Below are 12,692 nucleotides of genomic sequence, written 5' to 3' on the forward strand. Positions count from 1 at the left end.
GAACCCACAGGGTAGATGACGAATTCAAGACCTGAGTTTTGGACCAAAGATACAATTACCCACTGCGTCACGTTCTCTTCTGTTCATTCTTATACTGGTACTCGGTCAGGCAGAGTCTTGGCAACTACTAAGCAAGATGGACATACCATAAGATGGAAAACTATAGACTACTGACCTGGTCTTGTCAGCCGTGGAGTTGCGTACTTGTCAACTGCAGGATCTGTGGGCCGTTGAATAAACTTACGCGGGGACGTAAAATTCAGGGAATATCCTGCGGGGATTTCGGGAGAGAGGGGAGTCGAGAGATTGATATTAAAATAGCGGCGCTATCTTTGATGGTGAAAGTTTCCATGTTAAATTCGTACCAATGGATTAGCACCAGCTTCAGCCTAGGTTTACTCTTGGATCATAATTTCCTGGTCAATTTACTTTTCAACTGTGCCACTATGCAATGTTGTCGTCCAATCTAGATTTTGAGAGTATTGGCAAGGTCGAAAACTACATGAAAGGTGCACTGGTTCATACACGACTTCTCTGTTGAAAGATTACTAAGTCCACTTGATACGTACTTGTTGTCGTCTTACCGAGGGGAAATAGGAGCACTAAATGTTAGGGTTTGATGATCATTATCGACGAATATCAGACTGCTGTCGACTCTTCTTCTATTCTTTCTTTACATTATCACTGCCATTGCCACCCGCTGTAACACTATCCTACCGTATTGATAAACCAGATGATTCTTCTCGTTGAAAGAAGCAGATAAACGTGCTGAATGGAAAGCAGAAGACTGGATCAGTAATGTGAGCTCCAAGTAACTCAATAGACATCAAAACCTTGAGAAGACAACAGGAAGTAAGAGAGGGATCTAACATGAAGAGTGCAGAAAGAAAAGCAGAGCCTATGAGACGGACGATGACTAGAAAGCGTTCTAGAGATACAAAGGGCCTCAATTTTCCAAACCAAAAAACTCAAACTATGAGTTAAGTTCGACTAAATGCTGGCACTATAGCAAGGGGCGAACTTAGTTCCACATAAGGATGCTCTAGCAATCAAAGAGTTTGCTCCTTAGTGAAACACATTATGTGTATTCCCCCATATATTCCAAAGACGGCGAATGAGGTCTATTTTTGGAATAGAGGCTATATAGCATTAGCCACACTCAGAGTGAATAGAAGTAGAATCTTTGGAAACACTGTGTTGAGATTAGGCTACGCAACGGGTACCCACAAAGCAGATAATAGTCTTGATAGATAATCCGCAGATAATCCGTCTGTAAAGCGGATAATTCAAAAATCTGAATAGATAATCTGTAAAACAAATACAAATTACTTATAAATATCTATCTATTTATATATTATATAATTATTTATAATATTAATATAATTTTATAATTAATATAAAAATTAGTATAAATCTAAGCTTAAATTACTTTTAGATTAAAAAATAATCTAAAAATAGTTTTATATTTTAAATGAAAAAAGTAGAGATTTTATATATTCATAAATTATTTATAAATTATTTGTAAATTATTTGCAAATAATCTATATATTTATAGATAATTTGTTTATTTATATATTTATAAATTATTTACAAATAATTTGTAGATTATTTATATAAAATAAATAATTTTAAAGTTTTGATAAATAATTTATGGAGTGGGTAGAATTTCTGATAGATAATCTATAAAGCAGATTATTTGTAGATAATCCACGTGTTACGGGAGCTGCCTCTAGGGTCACGTGGAAGTGTCTAGAGATCTCTCGAGGTGGTTTAGACTAGACTTCAAGTAGGAATTCAATAAGGTTGTAACTGGTTGCAATTCTCGTAACTATAGTAATGAAACTAATGATTGTTCTTGAGCACGAAGCTCTACATTGTAATGAAATCCTGTTCCCTTATATAGACCTTCCTGCTCTGTTAACTCTTGAGTCGATTGTCGAAAGCCGATGGTCGAGTTTCGAAAGTCGAAAGTCGAAAGTCGATTTCGATTGTCGGCTTTTATGGTCACGTGATGCTAATCCTGTAGTTCTTGTTATCCGTCGTAACACCACGGGTACAGATAATTTGTGCGCAGTCTAGTTGAGATATAGAACCTGAAGAAAGAATCCCCTTCGAATTCAAGTAACCTTGAATTATGTGAGATTCTATAATAAATAAGTCGAGTGCCCTACTTTCTGGCCACCTCTGTTTTGGGCCATCCTTTTACATCAAAAAGTACTTTTTCAGCTTGTTAATATCTTTATTAAAATACAATATAATTTATCGAAAATTTATATATATATAATATAGATCATTTTAAGTTTATTCTGAAAATTTTAGATTTTTAGGATTTTTCTGGGTAGAGATCTGAAACTTCAAAATATCGATTTTTCAATTTGTATAGGAATTATATATAAATTTGAAATCAATTTTAAATCTTCAATAACTTTTTAACTATAATTAATAAAAAGAAACTGATTACTTTTTTTGAAAGTTTTGAACTTAAATCTATATAGAAATTATAAAAAATATAAAAAATATTAATAATTATAAAGATATAATTTAAATAAGGAAAAATAATCTCTATAATTTCGAAAATACTTCTATAAACACTTATTGATTGAAATTTTTCTAATCTTTCTGAATTTTCTATATTATAAATAATGAAAATTTATAATAAAAGTTTATAATCTATTTTTAATGATTTTCATTAACAAGTTTTGCATCTCTTTTCTTCTGTAGCCGAAGTTGTTCAAAACTACTTCCCAAACAATTGCGCTCTCGAAAAGATTGTAAACGCTACCATTGAGGCATGTGATCCATTGGACGGGCGTACTTACGGAGTTATCAATCGTTCTGATCTCTGTAAGATCAACTCCAACTTAACCTCTATCACTGGCCAATCATACGCACGCGCTGCTGAGACCAGCTCTTCTCTTGGTTTCGGTTTCAGCAAGCGTCAAGATGCAGGTTCTACCACCACCAGTAGCCCTGCCCAAAATGCTACCATTAACGAGCATGATATTGCTATTGCTCAAACCATCTATGATGGTCTCTTCACTCCTAGTGGCAAGCGCGTATATCTCTCATTTCAAAATGGGGCTGAGCTTGAGGATGCTGTTACTGAGTATGACAACACTACTGGCTCCTACACCTACGAAATCCCAACTACCGGCAGAGTTTTCGTCGCCAAGTTCCTTAAGCAAATCGATGAAGACAGTCTTACCACACTCGAGAATGCTAATTACGATATCTTGTTCGAATGGATGGAAGAGGGACTCGCCAAATATTACGACACCCTTCAAACTACCTTGCCGGATATTTCCGCTTTCACAGACAACGGTGCTAAGCTCCTACATTATCACGGAGAATCTGATCCATCAGTTCCAGCTGGCTCTTCTGTCCACTACTATGACTCTGTCCGCACTACTCTTTACCCAAGCTTCGGATATAACGAGTCTGTCGCCAAGCTCGATGACTTCTATCGTTTCTTCTATATTCCAGGAGCTGCTCACTGTAACACCAACTCTCTCCAACCCAGGCATGGGCATACCCGGTGTTTTTAGCCTTGCCGGGTATTTACCCTGCCAATAGGCATATAGCCGGCCGAATACCTAAAAAAATACCCGGGTATACCCGGGTAAACCCTACTCGGTGCCCAATCCTGCTCCAACCGGGCCCATGGCCTAACAATGTTCTCGCCACTTTGATTAGCTGGGTCGAAGATAACGAGGTCCCAGACCGTTTGAACTCCACTGTTACCTTTGGATCATACGATGGTGAGGCTCAATTGTTGTGCAAGTGGCCAACTCGCCCACTCTGGACTTCTGAGACCACATTTGACTGTGTTTACGACCAAGCATCTATCGACTCTTGGATTTATGTCTTCGATGCCTTTAACCAAACGATCTACTAGAGGGTGTAAAAACAAAGTTTAATTGACCGATAGAGGTGACGATTGAGCTTTGAAAGGGTCTACAAAAAGTGATACGTTATTGTCATGCAGTAACTTTTTGCGTACATCACTTCAATCCAAGTTTGATTAGGGGAGAAGGTATGGCTTTTTCACACGCACCTTGTCATACTTTGTATATAATTCTACCCTGTTCACTCTACTGCAGACCAACAGTGAGATACGTAGACCCCTAAGTCGTGAAGTATGGAACCTAACCCTTCGATTCAAACCATAGACACTGATTGTGATCATAATATTACGAATCATGGTAAGTATGATGAATAAGAGTGAGTACGGATTCACGAACCTACTTACTCCCTGTGCTTGGCGAACCAAAAAGGAAAGTGAATTGACAATTTACACTTACACTTGATGCTTCGAATGCCACTTCCGACTGAGGGACCATGGAGTGTAAGTTTATTATTATGTCATTGAGTTTCCCATCCCTCAATATTTTCTCTGCAACCTCAATCTCTGCAAGCACAGTCCTCCTTCTTCCCACCTCTCCTCCACCCCTTCCACAAGTTAGGACATCTCCACGCAATTTTTTGGTTTGAACATCCCAGCAAGATTCCCCATAATCTCTCAACAGTATATCCTAAATGCGGTCTCTCCAAGCTATCCTTCTCGCCAAATAATTTCGTATTTCTTCCCTCAGGGCCTAACTTCAATCTATCATGAGCCCAGCCCCTACTTAGCGAAGGGTTTGAAAGGGCATCATCCAGAGTTTCCCAGATGTCTTTCCCAATTCCCCGAATGCGAGCCGCTGAAGCAATGAAATTGTTTCCATGAGTTAAGATCGCTTTCTGGCATCTATAAGGCGTCTCGTCCTTTCCAACAGGACGAGATGCAGACCACATACTCGGGATGAGTCTAAATGTATCATTCCAGCCACTTTTATCATAGCATCCATAACAATCACATGTTTCCAGTTCTCCCAAGTTGAGGAATCCAGTCAATATATCTGAGTTCTCTGCTCCTGGTGGTAGCTGAGCGGGGTCGTAATAATCGAATAATCGGCGACCAATAAGATCAAAATCATCGATCGTATGTTGAGACGTGGTGATGAAAAGAGTTTGCGTAGGTAAATTATCCCAACTCTTCAATATATGATGAAGAAAAACACCAGATGGACCTCCAATATTTGGAAGAGGATATATATCCCCAAAACCCACTTCGGCTCGAATTTTCTTTACAATTTCTTCGGATGGATCTTTCGTATAGATTAAAACATTTGGCCTATGAGCTATAATAGTAGGCTGTGAGCTCAAGATTCCTGTTACTATTCCTTTAATTGCAGGAATTGATTCACCAGCTGAATGAGCGATTACAAGTTGTAGACGATTTTTTGTTGCCGCTCTGTAAATTGTATCCAGAGATGGAGACTTGGGGACTGTCCAGAATTTCTGGTCGTGGTGGATAGAGATTGTATCCATCCAATAAAGTATTCCCATCGAACTTAGAACGGTGAATAAAATGGTGGTGGTCCAGAGTAATATGGGTTTATGCCATATTGGGTAAACATTCCGAGCTGGTGTTCCAGATTTTCGTCGTATAGTGTAGACAAAATTCACGAATTTGGGAATGTAGAGGCCTATTTCTTTTGGCCCAAGGCTAATCAGGTAGATAAGCATGAACACAAAGATTTGGAATCCATTCATTGTGTTTTCTTCCTTGAATGTACTCATGAGCATTAGTCCTAAAGATAGGTGGACTGTCGCATCAATTGCGTCGGGAACATTTTTTTCGGTGGATTCATAGGGTGACTTCGAACTGATAGAAAGTGCTAATGTAGATCGTAAAGGAGTATTCCAAAGAACATGAGTCAATGCTCCGGGGGTCAGATTCTTCATGAAGTTTAGGAGTCCCCAAGTCCGAAGAATCGAGAATGCCTCCCCGAAGTCTTCATATCTGTGCGCAGCGAGAATGGTGACGAGCAAACATGGAGGTAATCCACCCCAAAGCATAAAATAGAGTGAGGCTCCATAAGAAGGATTTCTGGGAGATGGTACTTGATATCCAATCGCTGCTATCGTCCTTGCCAGACTGACAAGAAACATACCAAGTATGGCAAACTGAAATGCTTCGATATTGAGTCGATAGTCATTGTAAACAATCGCGGAGGCAAGGCAAAGGATGCCGATAGCCCAAACGACGATAGATCTGTCAAAGCCTTGGTCACGAGAAAGCAATCGTAAGCCATATGCTAGACTGAACAGTAAAGCATCGAACGCATATGTGAGTATCTGTTGGAGTGTCAGAAAACGCGAACAGGAGAATAGAGAGTCTACGTACTAACAATGTAGCAAATACAGCCAAGTTGTTGAAAAGCATGATCGCTTCCGCATTGTATATTAAAGCAACCATCGAAATGAATACCGTGAGGCAGTATCTAGTTAGAACGAAAAGACCTTGCAGAAATGACGGAACGCGACTTGGGTTTAAATCCGGGACGCTCGTGAAGTAGTCGACAAAACTTGTCAAGACCGCGAAAACGCCCAAGCCAAAGTATGCGGCGATTTGCAATAATACCAGAAAACAAATTGCTAAGCACGAGTAAGTCATTTGATTGAGAAGAGTAGCTTTCCCGATCCAAAAGGGGGAGTTGAACCATGGAGGAACACAACTCACGGTAGCCTAAAAAAGGCTATCAGCATGGTTCGAGTAGAAAGGGTTGAGTACAAAGTCTTACGAAAATCCGCGATCAGAAGCCTCCTCGTCGTGAGTATAGACCAAATACTAAAGCCCATCCAAATCCTGTATTGTTCAATTTAGCCCTATTCAGACAAATCTCAAGAGGGTATACATACCAAGGATTCATGAAATGCCATTTTCGTCTCCATCTTCCATTCTCCGGGCCAATCGGAATTATTTCTAATGCTTCTTCCTCATCCCTTCTCATAAGTTCATAGTCATTACTGCTATCCCTGTCACCAAGTTCCCTTTCTTCCATTGCTGCTACTACCACTCCCAATATTGGAGGATTGCTACAAATCGCCTAAAGATTGTTTTTGTTTTGTTTTGTTTTGTTGTTGTTATTGATGGTGATGTAAACAAACTTTGGTCCCACTAACTATCTAGTGTATATCCTAGTAGAAATCAGTGGACGGACGGGGCTGATTCTACTCTGTAGAACTGTAGAAAGCGATTCTGAGAAAGAACTGCAGTTCCAATGAATGAGCTGAGCTGATCTGATTTAATTATTTAACCTTATGGACGACAAAGAACTAGATCAATCCGCGAAATCTTATAGCCGAAAGTAGCATGTTGCAGAGTAGTCAAGTCCCTGAATGTTGAGGACTTGCCCCTGGAAATTTTGAGATGATACTATGATAGGTACTGCTTACCAGCTGGCTCACCAGTTGTAACTCGTGGTGATATGGTGCAAAGTGTCAAAAATTGTCAAAAATTGAATAACCTTACGCTGCCCCTGCTTTGTTTGTAGTCTGTACTCTGTGGAGTGTTTTAGACACCAATGGACCGATTAATCTACAGCCAGAGCAGTGTATGATACCAAATTTGAAGTCTGGCTCTCAAATTCATGTGTAGACACTTTGCTTAATCCTTTAGTAAGAAAGTCGCTAGCAAGTCGCGATCAAGATTCAAGCTTCATCAAGCGCGTAAGCTTCCAGTCATTTTAGTATTCTAGTGTTACGACGACATCCAACATACCGAGTCACCTGATCAGAAAGTCACGGGATTAGAGATTCCCACTGGATCCCACTGCTCCCACCTGGTGGGACACGATGGGATCAATGGGACAACAAGGAACGAAGGTCTATATAAGGGAATGGGTTTCATTACAATGTAGAGCTTCGTGCTCAAGATCAATCATTAGTTTCATACTATAGTTACGAGAATTGCAACCAGTTACAACCTTATTGAATTCCTACTTGAAGTCTAGTCTAAACCACCTCGAGAGATCTCTAGACACTTCCACGTGACCCTAGAGGCAGCTCCCGTAACATCTAGCTGACCATTCACTATTCATAAGGTTTCCTTGTCTCTTTGAAGGCTTAGACTGTAGAGCTCTATGAAGGTCCATATAAGAGTCCACACTAGACTATACATATATCTTTGATGATTGTTGTATACTATAGAAAATTTAAAGGTATATATAGAGTTTAGTATAAAAAACTTGAATTAAATATCTCTGTTAGAAACTTTTAGATTTCAATATATTTGTTTTACATTATTCTCATTTAACCCACATTTAAATTCAGTTATTGCTGTATATAATTATTATATTTATATGAATATATCAAAACGTAGTTCATTAGTATATGAGTTATATTATTATATGAGCTACTTTAAAAATATATCAAATTCAGGATTTTTTGATAATTAGATTTTAAAAACTAATAATTGTTCTCGAAAAAAATAAAATAAATTAAATAATAATGAGATAATATTATTTTAAAAAATTATTTTAGAATTTAATATTCTTATTATATTTGAAAAAAGCAAATCTTGTTATAGTTTTTATTATAAAAAAGTCATTTCTTTAATAACTATTATAATAATTCGAATTTTCTAAAAATAATTAGATTTTCATGATACTAATATAATTAAAGTTTATATGTTAAATTTTCATGAAATTCTATTTGTAAATAAAGAAAGTATACGGTTATACACAGACGAATTTTGTATACAAAATGAACTGACTCATGATATTATAGCCCACATGCTAATGAACCACTTGAAAGAGTCGCTTCGCTCGTCGGAAAAGCGATGATTAGACTAAGAATAATTGATCTAGGTATCAAGAAATGAGAAGTTACTGTGTGATGTTGAAAGCAACTTTTCGTCCTTCTTTTTCTCTAGCAAGATTACATGTTATGTTTCATCACTACAAATATGGCAATTATGAATTGTGTGAATCATGGGTTGAGATGGGGTGAGTATCATGATCACGTGATTTAATGCCAATTTTGGAGTGCGACCTGGCAAAAAAATTCTCTTTCTCTAGATCCATCTCATCAACAACAAACAGAAGTTGCGATTGCTTCCACAGAATTGGATCAATGTCAAAACTAGGAAGAGTACAAAATTTGCTTCCTCGAGGACGCCGAATCATTCGAAAGGAAGATCCTTCCTCTCTTATAACTTTCGCAATAACCGGACCTAAGAGGCGTCCTCGTAATGAGGCAGCATGGGCCCATCACTTCCAGAAACAAAGCTCTCGACTAGTTCTAACTCTTGATATGAGCAATGAAGCAACAGATTTTCGTAATCAACTCAAGAAAAAATATTTTCATGGATGGGGAGGTTTTCCGGATACCCGATTTACACTTATAGATCCCTTACCCGACCGCGATTTTTATATAAAGATGTACAAAGATACAATCAATGACTTTTGTGCGAAAGGACCACCAGAATTTCCCGTCGGTCCAACACAGCACTTTTTTGTTTCCGAGGAACCTAGAGTCTCTGGTCTAGTTGAGCATGTATACCCAAAAGGATCTATCCGAGGGGAGCAGATTGTATGCAAGGAAGCAACTAAGGCAAATTTCTTGATTATGGCGAGTTTCCGCAGAAGATCGGTGGTTCACCTACTTCGTGATTATTTCATAAAGGAATTCGGCAAGTTTCCAAACGAGGAAGTCCAAACTGTTATGAAGAACGTGGGAAAGGAAAAATTCAAAGTCCACTTGCCATTAGGATATTGTAAAGACATGGGAATGTCGAACGCGGAAAGAACAAAGGACGATGTCGCGCGTGAATTTGCAGGAACCGAAGGTCTTCACTTGGGCACTGCTGTGAGTTTAAGTTTATGGCGCAAGCATTACGACGCAGATCCGATGAAGAAATGGGACGATCCAGTGCTGGTGGGTCAGAAATGCATATTTTCTAAAGCGCTTGAAGGAATATCGAAACAACCTTCATCCTCGTTTGTTTCCATCGCTCCCGAAAAACAGTCTACGAAGGGAACTCCAGAAAACGGCGATGATACCCGAAATCTGAGATCAAGCTCTAATATTCCACATTGAAGCAAGGCTGAACTGAGAAGACTTCGATTTAAAAAGGAAATTCAAAATGCACAGATTCATCTAAAGAATTCGGAGTTGTTCAACAAAGGGGGGAAGTGAGGCATGAAATCTCCGGTGAGAAACACTATCTCTTAGAATATGCATAGTTCCCTTAAGTAGGAAAAACACTGTTGTAGGACTCGCTGCAGCAAGCCACATAAGCCATCTCAAATTTGTTATGTAGGCATGGTTCAAAGGAAGTCTGGCAAGTTACGGATTATGTGTGAATTTATGGGAGATGCAAAGCATGAGGCTATCGCACAGAACGAACAATTTTCCCTCAAGTAATGAAATACATTTGATCAAGGGGACATACCACTAACAGCAGTGGATGGTTGAGTGTGAGACGGGATGGATATATTTGGTTAGGAAGTCAGCATTTACCTTGCCAGTCAAGCATGAGGCTAAGATGGTACGAAATATGGGCATAGTTCTGAAAGGCAACCAATTCCGAGGGATCAAGATCATTTCGAACACTTAGTTAGCCAACATGTACATTAACCCTCCATAGATGAGCCGAAGGAATCTCGCAAGTTGATGAGAGATTGGGGACACCATATGATTGAAGTTTGAATCCAGTCAGATGCATCTGCTCAGAGTACATTGTTTTTGTCTTGGTTCTACCACATTTGTGCGCTATCTGGTATTGGAATGTCTCCAAAGTAATTCGATAGATATTAGATGCCGTATGATCATACAAATTGATCAATATCAAGTATGATGACAGGGATACTCTGAGGGTAGGAAATAATTATAACGCCTACGAAGTCTATAACGTTGGCACAGGAATCTGATAGCGAATTACAAAAAGCAAGAAATCATTCGGTGGATCTATTGTTACTTTATCTTGAGTCGTGTAAATTCTAAAATCTATGTCTTATGACTCTAATTTATCTCATATATCTACTTAGTAATACAAATATTAATCGCTCAGCAAACTCCGTATGGTTGAGCCTCCTGAGTCCAATCAATGAACCCATACTCTTTACACTCTTTATCAGCAGCCATCTTTGCACCCCAAAAACCCATCTCTTTCTTGAAAATCTCTACATTCTTTTCAATGCTCAAATCAATAGGCTCTTGATCCTTTCCAACTTGTCTCATTTGGGTACCGGCCGCAATGTTAGTGAACAAGAAATCATTTTCATCCACAGCCATCTTCTTAGCACCAGTAACTCTTCCCTCCAAGATATCCTTTGGAAGTCTAAACTCTTGAGCTGCAGGTCGTGCAATACCGACACCATCAACGGTATCCAATGCGGCAACCATAGCACCAACAGTCTTGAATCCACCGGTAACATATGTCTTAGTCTTAGTCAGAGGCTTGACAATCTCCTCTGCGAATTCAATGAAGAAGTTCTCTCTCTTCTTGGTTGACTCGCGCTTGTGAACAAAAGCAGTTTCCTGGTATGTTCCACCGGAAAGTTCGACGTAATCAAATCGTGCACCTTCGAGTGCCTGGCAAGCAGCCTTAGCATCTTCAGGTGTGAATCCATCTTCTTGGAACTCCACACTGTTCATCTTGATACCAACAATGAAATCTGGCTTTACCCTCTTGTGGATTTCATCTACAATTTCTTGAATGATACGGAATCTGTTCTCGAGCGAGCCACCATATTTGTCGGTTCTCTTGTTTGTAGTCTTGGAGAGGAACTGTGCGAGGAGGTAACCGTGTGCACCGTGGAGTTGAATACCATCAAAACCGGCTTTCTCAAGGTATTCTGCTGCGTGAGCGAACTTGTCGACTATACTGTCGATATCTTCTTGGGTAGCTGGACGTGGCTTATTAAAGGACAATCCCATAGGGTTTCCTGTATAATCATTCGTGTTAGCAAAAACTCGACCAGTATGTCAGACAACATTGGGAAAAGTAAAGAAACGCACCTTCTAACTGAACATCACTGGCAGAGATAGGATTTGGTTGAACCCTGTTCTCGACCTGGCGTCCAGGATGACTGACCTGTGCAACCATCAAACTTCCATGAGCTTTTCCTGCCTTTGCCATAGCCGAGAATCTTTCGAATCGTTCTCCTTCGAATGGAGCTTCTAATGGAATAATTGGGTTGCCCATAGCTTCCAAATGATCATATTCAATCATGACATTTCCCGTCAAGATCTGTCCGTATTCTCCCTCACCCCATCTCTTGTAGACATTGACGAGGTTTGTGGATGGAATTCCTCTAGATTTGAAGTCCTTTGGGTCCCATGATGATTGACGTTCAGTCATGGCCCCCTTCAAAAATCGATTTCGTGCGACTTTGCCGGAAAATTCGTATTTGAGAGGCTTTCCGAGAGGAGAAGCGTCAGAACTAGATGATTCGTATCTGATAGACATCTTGCTAATATTTTATGCTGATAGTACTTAAGAAGTACTAAATAAGGTAATTTGGGCAAAAATACTCATCAAGTCTTTTGGGGGACTTGCTTATATCACTTCCCAGCATCGCTCTCGAAAATAGTAGTGCCGGAGCTCAAGTGGATACAAAATCGTGTACATTTCGAATCGTGTATATTTGAAATCAGATTTGGATTTCTAATAGTATGGAGCATTTTCTCGATTACATTTAGACGTCATGAAAGTATCTGACCAATCAAGAAAAGAAATGCGAGGGGCATTCCTAGTAAATGCCTTGAAAATGACGGTGAAAGGGCCACATGAAGGTTGGAGCGGAATTTATTTAACTCTTCGGCTTTTGGTGATAACATTTGGAACTAGCCTGTGGGTTTTC

At 39.3% G+C, this 12,692-nt stretch overlaps 4 protein-coding genes across 4 annotated transcripts; 2 read left to right on the top strand and 2 right to left on the bottom strand.

Annotated features, from left to right (window-relative positions):
- Nucleotides 1-451: 451 nt before the first annotated feature.
- Nucleotides 452-3,895, top strand: EAF01_010526 (uncharacterized protein; the record flags this gene model as incomplete). Its single annotated transcript, XM_038918783.1, has 3 exons — nucleotides 452-517; nucleotides 2,769-3,495; nucleotides 3,546-3,895. 3 exons carry the CDS (start codon nucleotides 452-454, stop codon nucleotides 3,893-3,895), a joined length of 1,143 nt encoding a protein of 380 aa, XP_038766008.1.
- Nucleotides 3,896-4,401: 506 nt separating this feature from the next.
- Nucleotides 4,402-6,887, bottom strand: EAF01_010527 (uncharacterized protein; the record flags this gene model as incomplete). Its single annotated transcript, XM_038918784.1, has 5 exons — nucleotides 4,402-6,180; nucleotides 6,230-6,480; nucleotides 6,566-6,571; nucleotides 6,627-6,691; nucleotides 6,745-6,887. 5 exons carry the CDS (start codon nucleotides 6,885-6,887, stop codon nucleotides 4,402-4,404), a joined length of 2,244 nt encoding a protein of 747 aa, XP_038766009.1.
- A 2,071-nt stretch (nucleotides 6,888-8,958) lies between these two features.
- EAF01_010528 (uncharacterized protein) lies at nucleotides 8,959-9,924 on the top strand (the record flags this gene model as incomplete). The annotated part of the gene is made up of 1 exon (XM_038918785.1): nucleotides 8,959-9,924. One exon carries the CDS (start codon nucleotides 8,959-8,961, stop codon nucleotides 9,922-9,924), a length of 966 nt encoding a protein of 321 aa, XP_038766010.1.
- Nucleotides 9,925-10,893: 969 nt separating this feature from the next.
- On the bottom strand, nucleotides 10,894-12,298 carry EAF01_010529 (uncharacterized protein; the record flags this gene model as incomplete). The annotated part of the gene is made up of 2 exons (XM_038918786.1): nucleotides 10,894-11,774; nucleotides 11,848-12,298. 2 exons carry the CDS (start codon nucleotides 12,296-12,298, stop codon nucleotides 10,894-10,896), a joined length of 1,332 nt encoding a protein of 443 aa, XP_038766011.1.
- Between the last annotated feature and the right edge of the window lie 394 nt (nucleotides 12,299-12,692).

This window comes from Botrytis porri, assembly GCF_014898465.1.
Source record: "Botrytis porri strain MUCL 3234 chromosome Unknown BPOR_016, whole genome shotgun sequence".
Taxonomy (NCBI): domain Eukaryota; kingdom Fungi; phylum Ascomycota; class Leotiomycetes; order Helotiales; family Sclerotiniaceae; genus Botrytis; species Botrytis porri.